General features: G+C 64.2%; 2 protein-coding genes across 2 annotated transcripts in view; one reads left to right on the top strand and one right to left on the bottom strand.

Moving 5' to 3' along the window:
* The first annotated feature begins 919 nt into the window (after positions 1-919).
* On the top strand, positions 920-10,136 carry PIPOX (pipecolic acid and sarcosine oxidase). The gene is made up of 8 exons (XM_067565909.1): positions 920-1,057; positions 2,617-2,765; positions 6,268-6,481; positions 7,024-7,206; positions 8,341-8,493; positions 8,829-8,987; positions 9,276-9,351; positions 9,710-10,136. The coding sequence occupies exons 1-8, from the start codon at positions 932-934 to the stop codon at positions 9,838-9,840; spliced, it is 1,191 nt and encodes a 396-aa protein (XP_067422010.1). The 5' UTR covers positions 920-931; the 3' UTR covers positions 9,841-10,136.
* Positions 10,137-16,118: 5,982 nt separating this feature from the next.
* The window catches only part of MYO18A (myosin XVIIIA), a 108,489-nt gene continuing 99,709 nt past the window's right edge, over positions 16,119-24,898 (bottom strand). Inside the window, exons 47-48 of the mRNA XM_067565908.1 lie at positions 22,179-23,545; positions 16,119-16,258 (exon numbers count right to left, since the gene is read on the bottom strand). Coding sequence (XP_067422009.1) covers positions 22,183-23,545 — 1,363 coding nt within the window. The 3' untranslated portion in view covers positions 16,119-16,258; positions 22,179-22,182. The remainder of the gene's footprint in view (positions 16,259-22,178; positions 23,546-24,898) is intronic.

Here is a 24,898-nt window from a genome sequence, read left to right as displayed (position 1 = left end):
GGGGCAGAGACGGCTTTTGTTCATGTGGGGGACCAGAGCTCAGGAATAATGGCTGCCGAACGTCCCGCTAATGAGTCACTTTGTAGCGGGACTAAACGTGTCCACATCTATGCCAGTGAGATAAAGGCGCTTCCCGTCCAACCGCAGTGGGTCCGTCCTGCAACCAGCCGCTGGCCCCTGCGGACGCGTGTGGCTCTGTGGTCACTGACGAGGCGAGAGCTGCTGCTCGCTGCAGGGACGTGCTGAGAGACGGGAGCCTTGTGGGGGCCAGCGGCGGGGCTAGGGGGCTGGGTTGATTTTACCTCCTCTTCAATTCATTGCGCCCCAGCTGACCGAGCGGCCACATGCCACGCAAGGGGCCGGTGTTTGGAGGAGGGCGCTCGCTCAGTGCCACGGGCAGGGTAGCAGCCACGCGCCCCAGGCGGCTGGCACCCCGGACGGAGCGCAGCTCCTGCAGGCTAGCCCGGTGCTGCGTGGGCTGGCGGGGAGACTCCAGCCAGGAGAGAGGGTCCAGGACACCCGGCGGGCAGGAAGGCCCGCAGGCGCGCCGGGCTGCAGGCCGGGCTGGGGAGCGGACTGGTTTGTCCCTTGTCCAAGTGAGCCAAGCGGCAGAGATTAACCATCAATCACGCAGGTGCGTTTCCACCGGGCAGACCTGCCAGCCCATACATGAATTCAGCGCATCACAGGCCGGCCCCTTGGCTGGGCTAAGCTGGCGCGGCAGCGCGGATGGGCCAAATGATGGCACAGACCCCAGCCGGGGGCCCCAGGGAGCCGGAGGCCAGCCCTGGCTGCCGGAGGCTGGCCAAGCCGTGAGCACAGCTCCACGGGACCAGGCCGGCCTGACTGTTTACAGAAACCTGAACTTTGCTCCTGGCTCCTGTCCCCGGCTCAGCTGCCAGGTCCCGGAGCAGAGGGCGAAGGACGGACAATGGCCGCGGCAGGCGAGCCCCACAGCTCCCTCCATGACACCATCGTCGTGGGGGCCGGGATCCAGGGCTCCTTCACCGCCTACCACCTCGCCAAGCGGGGCAGGGCGACCCTCCTGCTCGAACAGGTACCGCCCCAGGGCCGGCTCCTCCAGCAGCACGGCCAGGGAGGGGCTTGCTCCAGCCCTGCGCCGGGGGGGGGGGGGCGGGGGGAGGGGGGGGGGGCCGTTCCCCATCCCGACACGCAGCTTTGGGGGGATAGCGGGGCAGACCACTCCCACAGTGTGCTGGCTGCCTCTGTGCGCCGGGACCCAGCAGCTCCCAGGGGCTGTAGTGCCCAGCGAGGCAGCCCACGGCTGGCAGGGATGATCTCTCTCCTAGACACGAGCTCCATGCACCCACCCAGGTGTGACCCGTCCGTGCCCAGGACAGCCACCTGAGAATGCCAAGGGCAGGGCAGGCTGCAAAAGGGGAGCAGATTCTCCCCGCGCTGGAGGGTGACACTGAAGCCCGGCTTCCCAACCAGCCACGAACTACTTCTGATTCCCCCACACTGGTTATCAAGAAGCCAGTCCACAAATGCCCACAACCCCTTCACTGCATTTCAGCTCCTGGCTCCCAGTCAGCCACTAGGTCCAGTAAAAAGACCAGTTGTTTAGACTCTCTGCTCTTTACTAAAAAGGTTCCCTCTGACCGCAAGGGGTCAGCCACAGCACCAGAGCAATATACGTTTGGATCTTTCCCAAAATACCCCACTGCCAGCCAATCCTTTAGTAACTAAAACTAAAGGTTTATTGTAAACAGAAAGAAACAAACCGTAAGAGAAATGTTAAAGGGTCAAAGCAAATCAGATACATACAGATGACTGAAAGTCCAGATAGATCAGGTTTCTAGAAGAGATGTGGAGTTGCCGGCTTGTATAGTCCCTCTGGTTCACATCCAGTACCTGGCTGGGTCTCAGTCCTTTGTTTCACAGCTTCAGTTGCCAATGACTTGACCCAGAGGTAGGTAGATGGCTGAAGCTCAGGACAGAAGGCAAAATGGTTTCTGGGGTTTGATCTTATAAACCTTCTGTCCTGGCCATGAGGCCTGTGGAAAGTTACCAGAACTAAAATGGAGTCCAGAGTCACAGGGGCCAATCCTGGTGACTCACTAGGTGGTGATGCTTGTGGAATGTCACAGGAACCAAAATGGAGTCCAGCGTCACATGACAGGCTCTGGTGACTCAGTGGTGATGCTGGCTTCTCCCCCGGGCCCCTTGCACCTGGGAATGTCTTAATGGGCCATTCAGCCGGCCATTGTCCTGCAGCCATCCTGTCTGGGTGTGGTCCAGGCAGCACCATTTGAAAGACAGACATCTCAGACACATCCGTAACTTCCATTTCACACATCACACATGGACAGAAGTACTGTCACCTGACGTAGCACCTTACAGCCTTTCTACCGTGCCTGCCCTGGCCTGTCTCACATGGGTTATGATGATTTTGACACACTGCTGTCAAACAATATAACAAATGCCCCCCCTCTACCCAGCATGACAGCAGGCACAGCTATTGGGCTCCCCACAGCACTGCAGAGCCCCAGGACCAGGCAGCAGCAGGGGGGGGGAGGGAGGGGGAACCAGCGACCCCACTGCTGGCACAGATCCCCGGCTAACCCTCCCGTCCTGTCCCCCCTTTGCTGGCAGTTCCCCCTGCCTCACTCCCGGGGCAGCTCCCACGGCCAGAGCCGGATCATCCGCAGCGCCTACCCCCAGCCGCACTACGCGCAGATGATGGCCGAGAGCTATAGGCTGTGGGAGCGACTGGAAGCCGAGGCTGGAACCCAGCTGTACAGGTGACTGGCGCCGGGTGTGGGGGTTCGGCTCCCCGCGGCTCCGGCTAGAAGTTGCAATGCAGGGAAGCTAACAGCTGGCACCAGGGATTCACTTGGGCCATTATTTGGGTGTGGAGCAGCCCACGGCAGGGATGTGCAAACCAGGTGGAGCATGAAGGTGGTGGTTGGCAGAGCCGCTGAGGCCCACGTTAGGACAAGGGCCGGATTTTACTGCCCCCGAGCTCCAGAAGTCGATTGAGCCCCCACACCCCAGGCCAGCCAGGCAGTGCAGGGAGCTCAAAGGGGAAGCGCAGGCTGCCCCCGGACCAGAGAGGCTGGCAATCCTGCCGGCTGAACAGCGCTGGGGCTGCTGGTCGGAAAGCGGGGCTCAGAGACACAGGCCTGTGTCTGGCATGGATGGGCCCAGCCCCGCTTGGCCTGGGCGGCTGGCAGAACCAGGCACAGCCGAGGGCAGCGGCTCGAGCAAGGTCCGTGGCACCCAGTGGCGGCACCAACCATGTGAGCAAAAACCATCCACCCCCAGCCTGGCACGGGGCAGCGCGACCCCAGGGACTCTGCCCAGCCCGACCAGGACCAACAAGGGTCGCTGGAGCCAAGTGGCGCTGCCCGGCCCACGGCGGGGCTGCTCCAACACCCCACGGCCCAGCTCGCAGGGCTCCGGCACCTCCACACACAAGCCACAGGTCTCCTGGGGGCGTTACAACCCTGCTCCTGGCCACGCGGCTCCGAACGGGCCAGCGCCCTGCCAACCTGGGCAACCCTCCCGGGGCTCACAAGGGTTCTCCTAGCACAGGGACGAGGGAGCATGGGCGGCTCCTTACTCCCCTAGGCGAGCCTGGCCACACATTGCCCACAGCACCCGTGAGCCTCCCACGGGTCAGGGGATGCTGCTGGGGGCTGCGCCCCGGAGGGGTCGTGGCGTGACCCCGTGCCCGGAGGGGGAGCCAGCTCCGCGTGAGGCATGTGAACGGGTGAGGAACAAACAATGCCCTTCCCTCCAGCCCCGTCCGTAGCTGGCTGCTGAGCTGGGGGGAGAGATGGGGCTGTCCTGCCCCCCCCCTCCGCCTGGGCCCCTGCCCCACAGCCAGGGGAACAGGGTGGGCACCGTGCAGAGGGCAGGGGCTGGACGGAGAGCCCAGGCGGGACGTGGCAGCCCACAGGTGAATGTTGGCACGGGGCTGCCAGCGGCTCAGGCACCCCTTGCACCCCACGTTCCCGCTAGGGCAGAGCCTTCCCTGCAGCCGTGTGAGCGCTGGGGGGCCAGGCCCACAGGTGAGCCCCTGCACCGCCGCCCGGGGGCTGAGCGAAGCCCGGTCCTTAACGCACGCTGCAAAGCGTCCACTGCCCATCGCGCTAGTGAGGGCCGAGGGCAACGGGGGGGCAGGGCAGCACAACGCCTGCCCCCCAGACCTGCCACCAGCATGGCCCACGTGGGACTCAGCCCCCTGCTTACCTGCTCTGGTGGGGTCGCAGCAGCCTGGGATGGGGGCAGATGCCTGAGCCGTGGGCAGGGCCTGGCTGGCGTGAGGAGCTGGCCAGAGGCCCCGCCCCCAGCACACCTGTGCAGGTGATTGCCCGGAGGCGGGGCAGGGAGCTGGTGTCTGAAGGGCCGTGGTGGGCCAGCCAGAGCCAGTTCTGGGCTGGAGCCTGCGCTAGGCAGAGCTGTGCTGGGCAGGCAGCCAGGCCAGGGGCGTGCCCCTCCTGCCCCGTCCCCTGCCCCACCGCCTGCCCCAGGGGCTCCTAGTATGGCAAGGCCACCTGCCTGCCCCCGCCACTCAGCCCAGCACCCCTTGCGTTGCCCCTCGCGCCCTCCAGCCCCACTTGTCTTGGCCTGCCTGAGTCATTGCTCAGGTGGAGCAGATTTAGTCCCTGGCCCCTTCCCCCCGCGCCGGCAGGCGTCCCACGGGGGCTGGGGCGGAGAGGCCAGGGGCAGGTCTGCTGGAGGAGCAGGGGGGCACCCAGCCAGGCAGAGCTGAGCCGAGCAGCTCCTGAGCCAGGAAGCCCCAGCCAGCCTCTGACAGAGCCTGGCCCGGCCCAGCGGGGGAACGAACCCACTGCAGGGAGCCAGCGAGGCCCGCGCAAGGAGCACAGGGCAGGGGCTGAATACCCCGGAGCTCAGGGATGTCCGGTCTCCTTCCGTTATCAGCCCTGCTGAGCCCTGCGGCCTGGCTTCAGACTTTGCCAGCCGCCTGCAGCCACCTCTGGGGTGGGACACAGCAACCGCTGAACAGCATGCAGCAACGCTGCCCACCAGACCCTGGGCTGTAGCCCACAGACAGCCCCAGGGCAACGGGCAAACTCAGGGCGAACTGGTCCGTACCCCAAAAGGGAGCGTGGGTGCACTGTTGCTAGGTAACCGTACAGCCGCAGCAGGTAACTGCTGACAGGGGCTCTGATCACATGATCTACAGCACCCCCACACCGCCGGTGCCCCTCACTCCCGCCCCGCAGCCCTGCACACCACACATGCTCCAGCAGCTCACCGCGGACAGAGGCAGTGACGTCCCTCCGGCAACCAGCCTGTGGCCCCCGGACTCATTGTCCTGGGGCTCCAAACCAGGATCTGAACTCTCCATTCTCCACCATCCGACCGCCCCCTGACCCCGCTCCGGCCTGCTCCTGGGGTGCACATTGTCCTCGGGGGGGCGCTCTGCCCCTCTCTGCATGGGGCCCTCGGGCGTGTGCAGGTCCCTGGCTGCACGGCAGGCTCGCGGCAAGCCTCCCGGTAATTTATCTGACTCTACGAGGACGAGCCATTAAGGAAATAAGCGTCTAAACGATTCCCCAGCCAGCCAGGGTCAGCGCTAATGGAAGCATCAATCTTGTTAGCTGGGAGCCGAGCGGAGAGGCCCCTGCTCCGTCCCTGGCTGACTGACTCCCGGAGCCGGACTTTGGGCCTTTCCCCATGGAGACCCTGCCCCTTCTGCACCCGGGACTGGGCTGCCTGAGCCTTCCCTGCCCCTCAGTCCCAACATGCTTCCCAGTCCTGGCTCCCCCAGCTAACAGCACACCCCCGTTGTGCCCGGCAGGTTACCCCCACCCCGCTGCAAGCTGCAACTCTGGTATCTCATGGGGTTGGGGGGGTCACAGCTCAGCCCCTTGGCACCTGGCCCTTTATGGTTTCCCCACACCTGCAGTGGGGAAGCCCTGCACACAAGGGCATCCCCCACCCCGCCGCCGGTCCCTGGTGAGCACCAAACAGGGAGAGCGCTGCCTCCGCAGTCAGCGTCTCCGGCAGCGTGCACCAGCGGCTCCAGGCCTCAGGACACCTGGGTTCCAGCCCTGGCCCTGCCACCAGCCTGCTGGGCTGGGCTGGGCTGGGCAGGGCCGCGGGGGCTGGGCATGGCAGGAGGGGCTGGCAGAGCACAGGCGGGCGCCAGGCTGGTCACGGCAGAAGGCTGCGCGCCCCCCACGTCCCCACGGGGCCGGGCCCCCCTGCCAGAGCCGGGGCTGGCGGGGCCGTCGCAGCGCCTGCCCCGTGCCTGACGCGCTGTCCCTGCAGGCAGACGGGGCTGCTCGTCCTGGGGCCGGGCACCGACCCGGAGTTCCAGCAATGCTGCCGGACCTTGGCTCAGCACCGCGTTCCCGGGCAGCTCTTCACCGCCGAGTCGCTGCAGCGACGCTTCCCCGGCATCCGGCCCTACTGCGGGGAGGCGGCTGTGTCCGACCACACGGCAGGCATCCTCTACGCGGACAGGGCGCTCCGGGCGGTGCAGGTACCCACAGAACCACCTCCAGGCCTTGGTCGCTGCAACCCCTGGGACGGCTGCCGCCGGGCTGGGCCGCAGCCGGCTGGTTGGCACCTGCCACTTGCACAAGCCGGGCCAACAGCCACTGTTCTCTGCCAGGCCGTGCCCTGCCCCGGACCCGGGCTGCAGCCCTGCTGGTGGGAACACCGCGTGCTCTGCCCCGGCAGCTGGCAGCCATTCCTGGGGTGCCTCCCCCGTGGCGCCCGGTGCTGAGCAGCTTTGCCTGGCATCACCTGCATGCTGCCCCGGGGGCGCTGGTTTGGGCATGTGCCCTCTGCACCCCTCCGTGGGCTTGGGCAGCACGCCGATTCCAGAGGCTGCACTGGCCCCATTGCGCCATCTCACCTCAGTAGTGAGGGGCGACCCCGGGGAGCGACCCTGCCCCATGGCAGGGCTCACCCCCCCCCAACTGTGGGGCATGGGCACCCAGCGGTGCCGCCCATCCCCTCCCGCAGGGCATGGGGCTGCGTTAATATCCCGCCCCCAGACTGAGCTGGGTCCCTCCCCAGGACGGGTTCCGGCGGTGCGGAGGAGACCTGCGGGATGGGGAGAAGGTGACTGACATCACGCCAGGGGTCGTGGTTACCGTGACAACCAGCAGAGGGGTGTACCGAGCCAAGACCCTGGTGATAACAGCAGGACCCTGGGCCAATAAGCTCCTGGCCCCGCTGGGGCTGCGGCTGCCTCTCCAGGTGAGCGCTGGGGCCGGCTGTGCCAGGGCGGTGTGAGCGCAGCAAATGCCCCTCGGCGCCCCGCACCGCCACACAGCCTCCAGCCTGCGCCCGCCTCCAGCCTGCGCCCGCCTGTCTGGGGAAGCGGGGCCAGGGACTTCCCTGGCGCACACACGGCCCCGGGGGGGTTGGCGAGCGACAGGATCTGAGTCCCTGCTCCCATTGCCTTTCCTCCCACGCTCCTGTGTGTGGGGGGTCCCTGTAACCCCGACAAGGCTGGGCCCAGGATCCCTGGGGGGGGATCAACCCCCCAACCTTGCCGTGGGCCCTTAGGGCGGGGGCGGGGGTGTCCCCCCTGCGGGCACTAGCTCTGCACGGGCGCAGCCCTGCCCCACTGATCAGTGTACCCATGCGAAGCAAGACAAACAGCAATAAAAAAATAAGAGAGAAAGGTGGCCGGCAAACACCCAGCGCCGCCCCCTGGCCCGGCCCCCACACACAGCGTCCGTGGGGCGGGAGGGACGCTCACAGTCTGTCTCACGTCGCAGGCCCCTGCCCAGGCCTGGCTGTGCTGCAGGGATGCAGAGTCAGACACGGGCTCTGACGCTCCCAGGCGCGAGGGGGCAGGGCCCTTCTCCCCAGCAGCATCCCCCCATCAGGGTCATGATCCCCCCCCCTAAGTCCGGCCTGCATGGTCTCTGGGCTGGGGGGTGTCTCCCTGTGCCAGGCCCTGCCCAGGGTCCCCCTCGCTCTGCCCAGCCGCTCACTCAGTGCAGCCGGCTCCGGCCCCAGCCCCTGCTCGGCTCAGCTCAGCTCCCTGGGTCTCTTCTCTGGCCTCCCAGCCGCGGGCTGCTCTGCCCTTAGCTCGGCCCCGCTCGGCCCAGGCCCAGGCAGCTGCAGCTCACAGGGGACGGGACCCCCTCCCCGCGGGCCCTGGGGCTGTGTCCGTCGCAGGGTCCTGCTGCCCCAAGAGATGCCGACCAAAAAGACCTGCTAAGGGCCAGTAAGGGGCTAACAGCCCCTCACATATGGGTCGCTGCCCCTGCGCACGCCTGGCTCTGCACGTACACGGCCCGTCTCACCCGGCAGCGAGGCAGGTGGGGCTGGATGACGAGCCACGAGCGGGACGCAAACCATGTGCTCCTTGCCCCGCAGACGCTGCGCATCAACGTCTGCTACTGGAAGGAGAAGGTGCCCGGGGCTTACGGGGTCTCGGCGCATTTCCCCTGCTTCCTGGCCATGCGCGCCAACCAGGCCCCCCACCACATCTACGGGCTGCCCTCCAGCGAGTACCCGGGGCTGATGAAGGTGAGACGGGGCAGCAGGGGGGGCCCAGATCACGCACTGCGTACACAGGCATGTGCACGTGCATACCCACCGCTCATACGCATGTGCACACACACACACTGCTCACACGCGTGTGCACACACCCGCCCTCTCACACCCACACTTTGTTGGGGGAGGGGGAATCTGGGCGATGCAGCCTTGGGCATTGCCAGCCCTGGGGGGGGGGGGGGGGGGCTCAGAGGGCGGGGGGAGGCTCGCCCCACGGCAGAGCCTGGGGGCCGGGGTGGTGGGGCTGAGTCCAGCGGTGCACAGTGGGGCTGCCTTGACCCTCCCTTCTCTCCCCTCCTGCCCCCAAGGTCTGCTATCACTCGGGCACCCTGGCAGACCCCGAGGAGCGTGACCGGCCGGCCGAGGCCGCGGCCCTGCCTGACATCCAGATCCTCTGCGACTTCGTCAGCGAGTACCTGCCAGGCCTGGTGCCCGAGCCGGCCGTGGTGGAGCGCTGCATGTACACGGTGCGCAGACGACGGGCTAGGGTCCCCTCCCCGGGCCGGTCCACTCCAATGGGCACCGTTAGACCATGGACCAGAACCCAGGCGTCCTGGCCCACCCCCTAGCCCCAAATTGCCCTCCAGGGCCAGGGGTTCTCCTCCAGGCCAGGCAATGTCCCCCAACGTCTCTCGGGTGCTCCTCGACCCCCCAATCCTGGCAGGAGCCATGGCCCCAGTGCCACCCTCGCCCACCCAGGGGGTGCGAACCTGTGGGGCTCTGCCCTCTTTGACACCCGCCCTGGCTCCCCACAGAACACCCCCGATGGAGACTTTGTTCTGGATCGGCACCCCACGTTCAGCAACATTGTCATTGGGGCGGGGTTCTCAGGTAAGCGGGGGTGGTGCAGGGCCGGGGGGCTCAGCGCTTGCCCCCTGTGCAAGTGCAGTGCTGGGGTTGGCTGCGTTGGGGGACTGGGGTGTTCCCGGCCGGCCTGGGACAGCCCAGCCGCCTCCCGCCCACTGGACATGGCTCAGCCCCAACCCACTGCTGGGCACCCACCCCCGGGGCCATGCGTGGTGCAGACTCTGCCCCCCCAGCCCATTTCCCTCCAGCCCCAGCTGCCGGGGCCTCCTGAGCTTTCCCAGGGACACCAACCCTGGCTGGGGGTGGGGGGCGGTGAGCCCCGGCCGGCCCGAGGGGCAGCCCTTCCCAGCTGGCTGGAGTCTCTGCTCTTCTGCCCACGCAGGCCACGGGTTCAAGCTGGCCCCGGTGGTGGGGAAGCTCCTGTGCGAGCTCAGCCTGGGGGAGGCGCCGTCCTACGCCCTGGAGCCGTTCCGCAGCTGCCGCTTCCCAGCCCAGCCCCACAGCGCCCTGTAGACCTGCCCCGAGGGGGGAGCCGGGGCCGTCGAGCACCAGGCTGTCCGGGCAGACGGGACCCTGCACCGGCCACAGTCCCGGCGATTCCACGGCCACCCCGGCGGCCAGGACGGCAGACGGGCACCACGCTGGGCCAGGCCCGGGCTTCTGTGACCGGCATCAATGCTCCGCTCCGCCCCGCACTGCAGGCTGGCCGAGCCAGGACAGCAAAGGGCTCCGGGGGGCGGGTTGCTGGGGTCTCAGCATCCCCCGGTGCTGGGCACACGCAGCCCCGAGACCAGGGGAACAGGGCCAGCCAGGGCTCCCCGCCCCGCCAACCGAACCCTCCTCCGCGGGCTGCTCGCCCCCCCCCCCCCCCCCCAGCAGGGTCACGCCGTGGCTGGCAGGGAGGGGGCCGAGGGCTCCCTGGTGTCAGGGGCCGAACAAGCCCCGTGCTGCTGGGTGAGGGTGGGCCGGGCAGCCGGAGCGCCCCAGCTCGCTCTGCTTAATGCTAGTGCAGCCCTGCCCCCCCCCCCCCAGCTCCACGGTGCCCTCGGCCCCACCCCCAGCCGCCCCCCAGCCCAGATGTGGCCCATTCCCCAGTGGCAGTGCTTGGCATGGGGCAGACGGTGCCTTCAGCAGGGGCCCCCGGGTGCAGGGGGGGGGGGAGCCCCACGCATGCCGTACTCAGCAACCTGCCAGCAGGGCCAGCACCGGGCCCCACAGGGACACGGGGGAGGGGGTGCCAGCACGGGCCCCAAGCACTCCCTGGGGGGATCCCGGGCTGCACTGCTCCTGCCCCCCCCCCACTCGCGCTCGCTTGCAGCGGCTGTCCACGCGGCAGCACCTAATTGCGGTGCTGTCAGGCTCATGAAGATGGAGCTGTTCTAGCCGGGAGCCGCGCCGAGGAGGCAAGTTCAATGTTTTAATGTTAAATGTGCCATTTTATTATCATTAGATCGCGCCCACTTAATGAGAGCGCATTAGTGCAGCGCAGGCTTCGCAGCCGCGCGCCCAGCCGGGCCCAGCCCTGTGCAGGAGCTCACGGCACCAGCGCCCGGCTCGCTGGGGCCTCTGCCCCGCCCTGGGGCTCGGGAGCGGACGGCGCCGGCCTGGAGGCAGCCCTGTGCCCCGGGCGGGGGGCCTGGCTGCTCCGACACAGGGCAGAGGCCAGGCCCTGCCCCAGGCTTCCCGCGGAGGGTTGCTGGCAGCGCGGGGGGCGAGTAACCGCTGCGTCGCTGCCGAGGCTGGGAGGGTGAAATGGCAGCCTCGGCCCACGGGCTGCAGGGCCGTGGCCGGCGCGAGGGGCCGTGCCTGGGGCAGGGTGTGGCTCACGCAGCCCCCGGGTCTGGTTCCGGGCCGCAGGGAGCCGGACCCTGCATGGCATGGCTCAGGCCTGGGCCACAGCGAGCCGGGCGTTGGCCCAGCGGGAGCACGTTAAGCAGCGCAGCAAGCACAGCGCAGGCCATCGCGCCCCGAGAGACACGCCGGGACGATAGCGCTGGCTCCGCCGGCGCTGGGCTGAGGTGGGGAGAGCAGCAGCCACCCCACGGCCCCCCACCTCTGGCCAGGGGGAAGGGGCAGGCAAGGAGCTCTGGCCCCCCCTCCCCAAAGAGCCCCAAGCGCAGGGCAGGGAGCTAGGAGCAGTGTCTCCAGCTGAGGCAATGGGGGGGGGGGGGGAGGGCTGGTGGAGGGGCCGGAGGCCCTGGCTGTCCACGAGGGAGCTGGGGGTAGCTGGGCCCCTCCGGGGGAGACGCTCAGGGAAGGCCCCCAGGCTGGGGCTCCGCTCTGCTCCCCAGCACACGCCAGGGCCCAGCGCTGCAGAGGACGCCTGCGATTATGCAAATGGATGGTGCCTCCAAATTACCATAACTTTAAATAATTAACACCAGCCGCCCGAGGGCTGGCGGGCCCTGTGACTCATCTGCATATTTATTAAGATTTATAAATGATTCAGACCCCCTCCCCGGGGCACAAGGGGGTGGGACACGCAGCCCTTCGCACTGCGTCTGCTTCAGCCCGGGCCGGCGCCGCCAGCGAGGGACATGGGCCTGGCCTGTGGGGCTGGGCGGGGGCCAAGCAGGGCTGGGCCAGTCACACTCATTGCACGGGGCCCTGCAGGAGCCAGCGTGGCGGGGGCTGAGCTGCCCCAAAGCAGAGGAGGGGGGGCTGGACCCAGCCGGGCAGGGCCAGGCCAGTAGCTGTGCTGGGAGTTGCGATGTGGGGCGCAGTGCTGCTGAACCCCAGGGGCCCCCTCCAGGAGCACGGCTCCCCCCAGCCCCTGGGCGCTGATGCTGGCACGGGCCATGCAGAGGCAGCAATGGAGCCGGCAGCTGTGCTAATGCGCCACGGCCGAGGAACCCGTCCAAGTGACAGCAGCAGCAAGTGCTGATGACAAGGGCATCTCGGGGCCCTGCCTGGCAGGGGCTGGCCTGGCTCCACCCGGAGAGGAGGGGAAGCCAGCCCTGCACGCGCCCCAGGGAGCGCCTGAGCCTCCCCAGGGAGCCCATGTGGCCAGGCTGGGGGACCTGCCCTTCCGCACAGCCGAGCTGCAGCAGGACGAGATCGCTCCCCGCGGCTGGGGTGAGACGGCCCAGGGGCCTGCAGGCAGGACAGCGCAGGCCCTACAGCCCAGCCCCGGGCACCACCGCACGCCAGCCCTGCACAGCCATCGCCTCCCTGCCCCTGCCACACGCCCGGCTGCTCCCCCCAGCTCCACGTCCCCCTTGTCTGCCTGGCTCCGGGCCAGGGGGAGCCATGCTTCTGGCTGACGCTGGGTGCAGGGGCACGGTGGAGCTGGCTCCCCTCCCTGCCAGCGGCTCGTGCGTCTCACGGAGCAAACATTCAGCACATTTTTTCTCCCGAGCATCCTGCGCAGGTGCCGCCGAGCCATAAATCAGCTGCACGGCCGGGCTGAAGGGAACGTGCTGTGCCCGGGCCCGGCCCGGCCCGTTCCTGGGGGAGCTTTCCAGAAACGTCCACTTTAAGGAGCTGCCCAAACCGCCTCCACCCAGCATCACAAGCCCTGGCCCCGGACGCGGTCCAGGGAGCACAGAAGGGCCCTGGCGTGGCACGACGGGAGGGACAGACTGGGCCCTATGCTCTCCCTCTCCTTCTCTGCCCACTGGCAGCCCCTTGGCCACGTGACGCAGCCCAGCTGGGTCCGGTGCCCCTGGTCGCAGGCAGCCGGGGTTTGCCCACAAGGGGCAGGAAATCCAGGCCGGGTGCTACCCGGGGACATCACAGCAGGCGGCCCTTCACTACGGCCACCCCGGGCTGCTGCCCTTGGCGGGGGACGTGAAGGGGGGGGTGCAGGCAGCCAGGGCATTGCTGTAACGTCTGTCTGTTTAAAAAAGGGAGAGTTGCCAGAAGCTGGGCGTGGGCCACCGGGCTAGCGGGACCATTGGGGGGCCGGCCTTATGGGCTGTGAGAGGGCAGTGGGGTTGTGGTTGGGCTTTCACAGCAGGTTCTGGCTGGGGGGGGGGACACAAGACATGCCTGGGAGGGGCATGGGAACCCCTACGTGAAAGCAGCACCAGTGGTACTGAGGAGGGGCAGGCCTGCACTTTCACAGACACACAGGGCCACTTCCCTACCCGCGCCCCGCCTGCCCTGGGACGCCTGGGGCACAGGAACACTGGCACCGCGGCCTCGGGCAGGGCCGGGACGTTGAGGGAGCCCAATGGGCTGGCCTAGCAAGCCGGCCTGGCTCCCACCCCGGCAGGACTGGCTCCGACGCCGGGGCGTTGTTTGCGCCAGGATGCTTGTCTCTGGGTGATTACGCTGAGCAGGGAACAGGTGGGTCGGCCCGCGGCGCCTGAGCGCTCAGCCCGCACCATCTGCTCCAAACAAGGCAGGATTTGTGGCCGACGTTTCCTGCACGCTCACTTTTCAGGAGGCTCCTTGGGCGCCTCTGCTCAGGGAACACCTGGCACGTGAATGCAGCCGGCTCCGGCTCCTCGCCCCAGCCAGCCGCAGCTCCAGCGCCCGAGGAGCCGCAGCCGGTCCGCACCAGCCTGGAGACGTGAGCGAAGCACCAACAGCCTGGCCTCTGGAACGGAGGCAGGGAGCGTGGGGGTTAGCGGCCCAGGCAGCTGCTGGGAGCAGGGACCGTAGATAATCCACGGCTCCTTGGTCAGACAGGAGAGCCCAGAACAGAGGCAGGGTCACAGCCGGGAGCTGCCGCGAAGGAACAGGCCCTGCTGGTCAGGAAGGGCTGGAGCAGCTGGGGACAGAAGGTCGAACGGAGCCACAGGCTGGCTGGGCCTGAAAACCTTAACAGCCTCTGCTGCTCACGGCCCCCCATACCACAGCCTCAGCAGCTCCCAGCCTGCCGGAGACATCCCGGGTCACACGGCAGCTGCGGCCCCGGCCCTGGGAGCGCTAACGGCCGAGAGGCTCTGCCTGGGTGGGGGCAGACTCCAGCCCCCGCCCTCACTAGCTGCTGGGGCGAAGATGCCCGTGCCTGCACGTAGCATCCAACTGCCAGGGACCTGACAAGTGTGCCGACACCGGACAGGAGTCAGCACCGATGTTCCCTCCCACCACGTAACCCCGGGCACGAGGCCGGCACAGCCCTGGGAGGGGCTGGGGGGAGCACAGCTGCCCCGTGCCTGTTCCGTAACCAGTCACAATTCGTTACAGGCACAGCGGGGAAGATGGGCCGCTGCAGGCACTGAAAGGCCAGGCTGGGTTAATTCAAATCACCACGGCCCCATCCCTCCCCAGACCCGGCCTGCTGCCGCCCCACGGGGAAACGATGGCTTCCTGTCCGAGCGACAAACTCGCCCACCCACGCCTGGGCTGAGCCCGTGCCCAGCTCTCTGCCTCCTCCCGCATCGCAGCCGGGGGCAGCGCCAGGCAGCGATCCCGCTGCAAGGAACAAGCGGAGGGGGGAGCCAGCATCACCAGCCATAAATGACATTTAATATTTAAAGGGAACGGACAGGAAGAGACGCACAGCTGAACTAGTGCAAAACCAACAGTCGGGAGGCCGGGCAGCTCTCCCCCATAGGAGCCAGACCAGTCGCACAGACTGCCGTCCGTGCGTGGCTGGCCCTGGGGCCACATGGCAGCAGCTGAGTCCTTGAGGGAGATGGTAGGGCCACGTCCTTGGCATCAGCGAGGGCAGTTCAGGCAGTAGGGGGAGCGGCCTGCAGAGACGAGCCTGGCGCTCCCCGGAAGTGAGCAGACGCAGTTATTCTGGATATCCAACACCCTGTAACCAGAGGGGGCGCTGGGGCGCTTCAGCGGACTGTGCACACGCGTGCGTGACTGAGTGTGTGCACACGTGCACGCTGTGGAGCTCGTGCCCACGTGTGCTCTCCAGGCCCCGTGTGCGTGTGTGTGCGTGTATGTGGACAGGGACAGGGTTACATTTTATTTCAGGGGTGCTTTAAACAAAAACGTGTGCTAGGCACGTGCCAGGGGAAGGAAGGGAGGCAGAAGAAAAGGCCATGCCCAGAAACCAGAAAACCGTGTGCAAGAAAACACATGCAGCAGCAGAGTGGGTGTGTGAGTGTGCGAGATGCACGCACAGCCGGTATGCGGGCGTGCACTGGGCTGTCACATGCAGGTCCCCGCTGACACAGAGCACCACTGCACGGGGAAACCAGCTTCACTTCTTCGGGTTTTTTTTAAGCCAGATAAGCAAGAGTCGTCTTTGGCTCAACTACAGGGAACGAGTGATGGTAGAAGCAAGGGTGCTGGCAAGCCCCTCCCATGGGCACCAGACAGACACGGGCTGGGGGGGTTTAAGATATAAAATAAAGACAGCAGGCACTGAGGAGGAAAAGAGCCCCTGCAGAACAGCTCAGCTCCCCTCCAATGAGAACGGAGCAGCCCCCCAGCTGGCGCAGCAATGTAGGAGGCATGGGGGTGGCAGGAGGGCAATCGGGCAGCAACTCAGGGAGCAAACACTGGCCAGCCTGACAATCCACAGACCGGCTCAGCCCCATCCTAGATTATTGCAGCCAGAGCCGGCCAGCCAGGAGAGTCCGGCCAGCACCGCCCCCGGGGGGAGGCCTGCGGTCAGTCTGAGGGAGGGGAGATCTCGAGATGAACATTTTCCACCATGCAAGAAATACCGAGTGCACACAACACATCGAGGCGGTTACAGCCTTTCAAAGGCAGCATTTCCCATGCAAGGCGCTTGCTGAGGGACCGCCAGGAGCTCTCCGGGGGCCAGTCGGAAGGGCGCCGAGGACTGGCCTGGGCCGGCGCGAGGACCTGTGAGGCAGAGTATTTCTGTGGCTGTGGAAAATGCGTCCCTTCGGGGCAGCCTCCCCGCAGCTACGCTGTGGTTTCCGCCAGCTTGCTCTCTGTGTCGCTGTCGCTCAGGCCGCCCCGGGAGGAGTGCCGGGACCTGTAGGCGCTTTCCAAAGGGGCTCGCTCCTCGTCCGACTTGTCGTAGGTGAACTGTCTGCGGGAGCCGGGGGGGCTGCAGAGAGGGAACATGAGACAGTTAGCAAAGAGCCAGGGAAGCGCAGACTTCACCCAGGCAGACACTCCTGGGGGAAGAGGCCTGGGGCAGCAGTGCTCCCCTTAGGGGTAGGGGTGGCTGGTGCTTCCTTCCGATGCCCGCACCGGGGCTTGGATCCAAACCCCCAAACCCATCCTCAGTATCAGCCAGCCAGAGCCTAATGGCGGGCAGCAGGGAGAGGCCAGGCCACGTGGAGAAGGAGTTTGCTGGGGCTGAGGCCAGGTCACGCTAACTGGGCGCTGGAGGGAAGCTGCAGCAGGGAGGCCAGCGGCTGAGCTCCGGCACACGAAAGCTCCTCTCCGGGGAGTGGGGTGCTCGGAGGCTTTCCACAGCACCCAGCTCCCTGGAGCCATTCAGGAATGAGTCGGCCCCCCTATTCCCCCAGCACATGGCAGCTGAACACGCAACAAGGTAACAGCAAATACCCCCAAGGATCTCACGCTGATGGCACTGCCGTCTCCCCTCCAGTATTCTACACAGGCCGCAGAACCCACCAATCCCATATCAAGTGCTACCCAGACCCTGCTCAGAGACAGGGGCCCATTTTACAGACTGGGAAACAGGCACAAAGGAGGGGACAGACTTGCATCCAAGAGTTTTAAAAGAGCTGGCTGAGGCGCTTGCTGGACTGTTCCAATGGGTTTTCAGTAAGTCATGGAGCACTGTGGAAGTTCCAAAAGACTAGAAGAAAGCAGATGTACATATTTTAAAGAAAGGTAAAAGGGATGACCAGGGTAATCATAGGCCTGTCAACCATCTCAGGCAAGACAATGGACTGGCTGATGATGCAAAGACTTGATTAATAAAGAATTAAAGGAGGGTAATGTAATTAATGCCCATCTACTTGCATTTATGGGAAATAGATCTGCTCAAACTAACCTGAGATCTCTTTTTGAGGAGATTACCAGTTTGGCTGATAAAGGTAACAGCACTGACGTAACCTACTTCGACTTCCATGAGGTGTTTGACTTGGTTCACATGACACAGATTAAAAACTAGACGGATATAAAATGAACATGGCACACAGTACATGGATTAAAGGATGGCTACCTGATAGATCTCGAAACACAATTTGAAACAGGGAATCACCATTGAGCGGGTGTGTTTCTAGTGGGGTCCTGTAGGGATTGGTTTCATGTTTTCATCAACGACCAGAAAGAAAACAAAATCATCACTGGTCAAGTGTGCAGATGACACAGAAATTTGGGGAGAGGTAAATGAGGAGGACAGGTCACGGATTCCGAGCGATCAGGATCAATTGGTAAGCTGGGTGCAAACAAACTGTGTGTTTTAATATGGCTAACTGTAAATGTAAACGCCTCTGGATTAAGACCACAAGCCCTACTTGCAGGGTGAGGGGCTCTGTCCCGGGAAGCAGGGACTCAAACCCAGGATGTATAATCCGCTGAACACAGCTCCCAGCTAATGTGATCCTAGGATGTATAAACAGGGGATTCACGTAGCAGCAGAGAGGTTGTTTCACCTCTGTATTTGGCACAGATGCAGCCGCGACTGGAATGCTGTGTCCAGTTCTGGGCCCACAATTCAAGATGGACGTTGATAAATTGGAGAGGGTTCAGAGAGCCAGGAGGAGGATGAAAGGATTAGAAAGCCTGTCTTTAATGATGAAAGGAGCTCAGTCTATTTAGCATAACAAAGAGAAGGTTAAGGAGTGACTTGATTAATCTAGAAGTACCTACACAGGGTACAAAATATTTCTCCTCGCTCTAGCAGAGACAGGTCCCACACGATCCAGTGGCTGGAGTTTGAAGCTAGACAAATTCAGGCTGGAAATAAGGCGTACATTTTTAACAGTCAGCGTAACGAACAGTCGGAACAGTTTACCGAGGGTCATGCTGCATTCCCCAGCTCTAGCAATCTTTAAACCGAGACTGGCTGTTTTGCTAAAAGCTCTGTCGTAGGGATTACTGTGGGGAAGCTGTCTGGCCTCCTCAGACTAGCTGATCACAGCGCCGGTCCCTTCTGGCCTGGGAATCCACGACTTGCCCAAGACCACCCAGCAGATTAGCGGCAGGAGTTCCGGACTCCAGGCCAACGCTGTCAAATGCTCCCATTTGAATGCAGGGGAAAGGAGGAAACTTTCCCAGTTTCTCCGGTTGAAGGAAGGAAGGAAGGTAGGTGGGGGCGTGTGTGCGTTTTGCTGGTTTTTAAGTAACAGCATGCAGCTCCCCATAATTGTCAGAGTCGTGCATTGAAATAGAAGCTGCCTTCCCCCAGGACCGCCTTTGCCACAGCACATGTCATCCTGGCAGCTTTCTTTATGAGGGCTCATTATTCTTCTTTTATGATTTTTAAGACGTTTTCAGACCATCTGGAGTGATTTACTCTTCTCTGGAGTTAGCAGAGCTAAGCAAGTGATCTGCAACAAATCATGCATCTGCTGAATTGCACCTCTCTCTTCAGGAAGTGCTTGCGAGAAGACTGTGAATGTGCAACATTCATTCATGATCTGAAGTTTTTTGTGGCTTTCTTCGCTGTGGAAAGAAATTGCAAACGAGAAAATTCACTATTTGAATTTTGAACTTTGCGCTGAGTAGGCGGTGACCTACGTCATGTGGTACCAGTTCAGTTTCCTGATTGGATGACTGTTACTAAGCAACGGCACAAATTTCAAATTGGGGCTTTGCCTTCAGCAAATATTCACACTCGAAACTGGCTTCCTGCGAGCACCTGTGCTAGAGAAACTCGTCCGCTCGAGGGTTTGTGGGCAGAGATGCAAAGTGGTGTGAGCGCGCGGACACATCCAAAACCGGGTTCGGAGTCCAACACCTACGGGCATTTCCCTGGCTATGTGTTAGCTCTGGGGATGCGAGGCAGCCCCACAAGCTCAGGTGACTCCGTGGGACTTACAGGCTAGCACGTGGATTTCATTTATCCACAGGGCGATGCATGGCAGGAACTGCAGGGCTACTTTATCTGACGCTGCATGTTAATTTGTCCTGCTCACCAGTCACCTAGCACCTCGCCCACGTACACTCACTTCTACCAACCTGGGCCTGCCCCTGCCTCTCTCCCCTCCAGAGTGGCCGCTGAAGAGAGTCCGTTAATGCCAGGCTTGGTAAGACGAGAGAAACTGCCCCCAGTCTAAGGCCTGCCGGCTCCATTTCTGTAATGGCAGCTCCGGCATCACACAGGACACACAACGAGCACGACATCCCCAGCTGCAGGGGATGGTTACAGCAATTGAACACTTGAAAAGAATTGTTTAAAAAGCGTCTTTCCTTCTCAGATAATTCTCCCATTCAAAGCTGTCGGAAACAATTTAACACACAAATAAAAACCTGCCCTCACTGCCGTCGCTTCCCATCCTCCACCCTGCACAGCCTCCCCGGAGCTCCCTTTAGTGACGCTGGCCTCTCCCGGAGATCTCCGACACGGGTAAACAACTGCTCCCAGCTAGCCCCGGGGCCCCGGCCTGGAGCACAGGGAATGGAGTCCCAGGCTGGGCATTTCTCTGTTTCTTCTCGGATGCATCCGGTCACCCAAGTCAGCCAGAAGCCAGGTTGCCACAACTCGGAGCAGCAATTCTCTCCCCCGCCCTGCAATATATACCTGTGCTGGGTGGGCTCCAGGTAACCAGCTGCCCCCTGAATCCCAGAATGATCAGGGCCTGGGAATGGCCTATGGGGGGCTACGCAGAGGAGGGAAGCGAAGAACCCGAGCCCACGTGGAACGCCCACGCACAGCACCAGGCCAGGTTTGCTCGTGGGACCAATGGACGGTTTGCCCACCTGCTGCCTGGGGAGAATCACACGGCCCCGCTCCCAGTGGGGTGAATGTCATTGAAAGTTTTCCATTTCCATATCAAATCTGTCATGGAGCCACCAGTCATTCTGCCCAGGGCAGGGCTTAGGGCCCAGCCACCCTCGCCCCAGCCTGGCCCGGGGAGTTCCTCTGCTGGCGTGTTTCATGTTACAGGACTGTGCTGTTCACTCAGCGACAGTAACGCACGGCTGCCTTTGGACTGGAATCCCTCCCCAGTCACTGGCAACATTTCTAAGAGTGCCCCCCACCCCCTTGTACGGCACACACACTGAAACGGGTGCGTTAGTAACTCGGCAGTGCAACACAGCACACGTGCAGGGGCTCCCCGGTGGGTCAGGGGGACGCGTGTGACGCCACGGGACGGTTAGGCTGCTGGTCCTCGGCCCCAACCCTCGCAAGCTGGCAACGCCACGCAGGAGGTGGGGGCGCACGGTCTGGGGAGCCGGGGGGCAGACGCGCCAGTCGCTGTGTACGAGTAACAGATGGAAACGAATCTGCAGCAATGAACAGGCGAGAATCCCAGGCCCCATTTGGGGGTCCCACACTCTGCCTGGAATCACAGCGCAGGGGGAAGAGCGAGGGCGAGCGCTGTACCAGAGGGGTGGGCAAAGGGTGCTTGCTGCAGAGCCCCCGCATCCTTACAGATCCCAGCATGCAATGCAGCAACCTGGAGCTGAACACCCCTGAACTCGGGGGAGCCTGCACTGCCTCATCTCCGTGACAAGCGTAGCATCACCAGCAGCCTCTTCCGTGACGGCAGCAGAGATGCTGCGCATGACATCACACAGCGCAGTCAGCGTGGGAGCCCCCCAGGTCGCTCTGTGTCCCGCAGCCTCTCTCTAACTGTGCCAAGGAGCCCTGAGTGGCGCCCCGCGTGGCTGCTGCTGGCTCTGAGTGAGAACACCCCAGAAGCTCTGGCCCACGGGAAGCAGTCAGTGTACCTCCAGGCCAGCAGAGAGACAGCAAGACATCAAGGTTTTAAGACCCCATATGATGGTGTCCCTGGCTTTTTAAGTTTGCCCGCGAGAACGCAGAGGGTCTGCAGCGGTGGGGTGCGGGAGCTGTTTACGCCATGCCCCGGCAGCTTTATTCCGGCAGCACGTGCTCCTCGCGAGGGACTTTCTAAATCGTCTTTCTTGGAGTAACTAATCCCGTCTGACTCGGGAGCGGGGCCGCCTGTATGCGCTGTGACCCGTTCATTTCAGGAGAAATAAATACAGCCGCATACTTCACCGTTTCTGAAAGGCTGGGGAGGGATTAGTGCTTCTCAGTGTCCTGCGCTCGACAGCCGCTAATCCCTGGAAGGGATACACCAGCAGAAAAAAAAAGCTGCCTGCCTTGACAAACCCTTTGTGGATATTGCCAGTGCCTTGCGCTCCCGCTGGCTTTGCCGCGGCTGCATCAGCAGAGGCTGCTGTGGCCCGGGGGGCGTATGGAAGCCAAAGGCAGGCCCCACACCTCACCCCCAGTGAGCTATGCAGGGGCCTGGGCTATGCATCAGAAGCTGGAGCCTCGTCCATTGCCGGTGATGCGGCCTCACGCTGAGCCCGGGCAGCTTCAATGCACCGGTGGGGGGGGAGGGGCTGAGCTGACGAACGGGGCCAGTGCCAGGCTCTGGGGAGGTGGGGGCTGGCGCAGCACTAGCAGAGTTAGTAATTCAGGAGACAAATTACACCTCAGGTGTCTGCAAACCCCAGAGTGCTCTGCCAGTGACCGGCAGCATGGTGAGCCCCTGTGGCTCCACATACACACCCCTCCCCAGTCACTGCCGAGCTGGGGGGATTAAGCCCCCTCCGGGGGCGCTCAGTAAGCGGCTTACCTGCCCTGCCTGAGACCATTAGGATTTCCCAGCCCTGCCTTGCAGTGCGACGGATTTCTCTGGCGTAACTGGCCTAGGTGGAATCGACCCCCCAGCGAGGCTCCGGCAGCTGGGGGCCGGTCAGCGAGCCGGCTAAGAGCCTTTCCCCGGGCTAGAAGCCATTTCCTGGGGCATGCTGCCCGGGCGGGAGGCGAGGTGAGGGGGGGAGGGTGACAAGTGTTAGTGGCACACGGGCATGCTGGCATGCTGCACTGCACACCACTCCGCACCTACTGCCTTAGTCGCTCTCGGGCCGGTAGAGGTATTTCATCATCAGGCTGTCCACCTGCTTCTTCCGCTGCTTCTCCTCCTTCTTCAGGTGCTTGTGGGATTTCTCTGCGCCCCCCTCCCCTTCGGAGGCTGGGCTCTTCTTCTTGGGGCCCTTCTTGACGCTGGAGCTGCTGTGGTAGGAGGAGCTGGACGAGGCGTCCGAGGACGTCTCCGAATCCGAAGGCGGCTTCTTCTTCTTGGACTTCTTCTTGGCCTTCTTGGCGTGTCTCCTGGCGCTCTTCTTCTTTCGCGCCTCCTCCTCCGAGTCGTCTTCGGAGCTGCTGCTGCTTCTGCTGCTGTCCTTGCGGCTGCGTGGCCGGGAGCGGGAGCGGGAACAGTCCAAAGCGGAGGCCGACCGGCGCAGGCTGTTGCAGGCGTGCTCGGAGCTTTCCGGCCACACAGCGCTCCTGGCGCTCCGCACGCTTCTCTTCTCCTCCTCCTCCGAGTCCGGGTCCAAGCTTGAGCGCTTAAACTTGATGGGCTTGTAGCTGAGGACTTCGTTGATGGCAGCCTCCAGGTCCGGGTCCAGGTAGGAGCGGTGACTGACGGGCCGGATGTCCGGGTCCTCCAGCTGCTTCTCGGCGGAGGCAGAAGTCCTGGGCCGGGGGGGCATAGAGAAGCTGCGCCCCAGCGAGTGCTGGCTGTACAGGGAGCGGCTGTCGCTCAGCGCCACGCTGGACACATCATCCAATTCATCCAGCCCTCTCCTGCTCAGGGAGAGCCGGGAGTCTGCCCGGCTGCCCAGGGTCGAGGTCTCCAGCGCCAGCTCTGCCTGGTGGCCCAGCGAAGGGCTGAGGGCACTGGAGACGCCAGCCAGTGGCTCGCTGAGCCGGGACGCGCTGCGCCGTAAGCTGCCCGGGCTGGAAAGCGTGAAGCTCAGGGTGGACCTAGCGTCAGCCTCCAGCCCGGACCGGGAGGAGGCAGCCCGGCTGGCCGGGGCAGACAGGGCAGAGGCGTTGTCCAAGTCAGCAGTGGTGACGGCCCATCTCCTCTCCAGCGCCTTGCGGGCTCTGCTGCTGGCCTCCGAGAAGGGCTGGGAGAGGACGGAGCCCCCGGGGGCGGGGTCCTCGCTGTCCTGGGACTTCTTCCACACGCCGATGGAGTGGGCCTCGTCCTGGCCGCCGGCCACCGAGCTGCGCTTTGCCCTGCGGAAAGCCCGGTCTGGGGAGGCCGGCCGCTCGCTCAGGGTGGAGAAGAGAGTCTCCTCGTCCCCCTGGCCGCCAATGGAGTCCTTCAGGTGGACCCGTCTCCTGTAGCTCAGGGAGCTCATGGCAGAGACCGGCCGCTCCTCTGCCTCCTTCGGCTCCTTGGCGGCTGAGCTCAGGGCCAGGCTGAGGAGGGCGCCCAGCGGACAGCAGCCGGGGGTGGGCAGGGGGTGGGAGAGAGAGAGAGCAGGTGAGTTCAAGGGGGGGGGGACCAGAGACGGAGGCAGCAGAGCAAACTCAGCTAAATAATTTGCGTCAGTGGAACATCGCTTCCCAGGAAATGTCATGCAAATCAGGGCCTTGTTCTAGCCCATCGCTTTTATTCCCCTGTAAACCGGTTCATTCAATTATTTCATTGTCAGCTACCTGGAGCCGCCGCCTTGATAACCAACCTCCAGAGAGGTGGAATTACCTCCACCAACAAATGGTTTACACCCGCACCGCCGCATACATTAAACCAATTCAGAGCAGCCGCCTCAGCTCCTCTCACTGGGGGGATAAAAGCCCATGGGACTCCTGAATCCATGGCAGGAAATTGCTTGTATACCCATCCAATCTGTGCTCCTCAGCCGCCGCCTCCCCAGAGAAGCTGCCTCCAAGCGGCTCCTCCCTGCTCCCGGGGCAGGCTGGCGCGGGGTGCTGGCGCGGGGGGAAGCCGGCCCGCCTGCCGAGTGAGCTCGGGGGAGAGCACTGGGAGCCGGGGGCTCGGTGGCGGCCCCAGCGCTCCCAGCTCAGCCGTCTTTGGTACCTGCAGGTTTACATTTCTGGCAGTCAAGGCGCGGAGTCGCCATGGCAACCAGCGCTCTGCCCAGAGATCAAGGCAGCGGGTCCCCGCTGGGCCCGGGATGGGGCCCCTCAGCAGCGCCGAGGAGGGGAAGGCAGACGGCCTTATGGCTCTGCGCACCAGCGTCGCCGCCGGCCACTGAGCCTGAATCCATGGCTACTGGCCAGCGGCGGGAGCCATCACCGCAGCCACACCCCCCCCCCCCCCCCCCCCCGGGGAACGCTGTTGGTCGGGGCTCGTTCTCTGCTGGCAGTGGGGGGCTGGGGGCATCTAGTGCTTGGCTGCTGGGGTGGGGGTGTCAGAGGCTGGGCACACGCTCCCTGGCAGTGGCCCCTGCTGCCAGCCCAGCCCTGCAGCGAGCCCAGGGCAGCCACATGCCAGTGGGGGCGGAGGGGGGGCAATGCTGCGCTGCTTTCGGCCTGGCCCTGGAAGCGCAAAGGGATGCCAGCCGGCCGTGCTCCGTTTGAGAACGGGACCAAGTCCTGAGCTGGAGGGGCCGGTGCTGGTGCGCCCCGGAGCGCTGGGGGGTTCAGAATCCACCTGCCCAGCACAGCTTCCCCTTCGCCGCCAGGCCAGGCCGAGCTCTGGGATCCAAGCGTCCTGGTGAGCCCTGCACCCCGGTGGGGGTTCAGCTTGCCCCCGCCCCTCCTGGGCTGGGCTCTCCCCCGGCGCGGCACTGACGGGGCAAGCGACCG

The sequence above is a fragment of the Emydura macquarii genome, unplaced genomic scaffold (assembly GCF_026122565.2).
Source record: "Emydura macquarii macquarii isolate MOO-44397 ecotype Brisbane River unplaced genomic scaffold, CSIRO-AGI_Emac_v2 contig_2699, whole genome shotgun sequence".
NCBI lineage: Eukaryota > Metazoa > Chordata > Testudines > Chelidae > Emydura > Emydura macquarii.
Note: the sequence above shows the minus strand (reverse complement) of the source record. Positions and strands in the feature narration are given on the sequence as shown.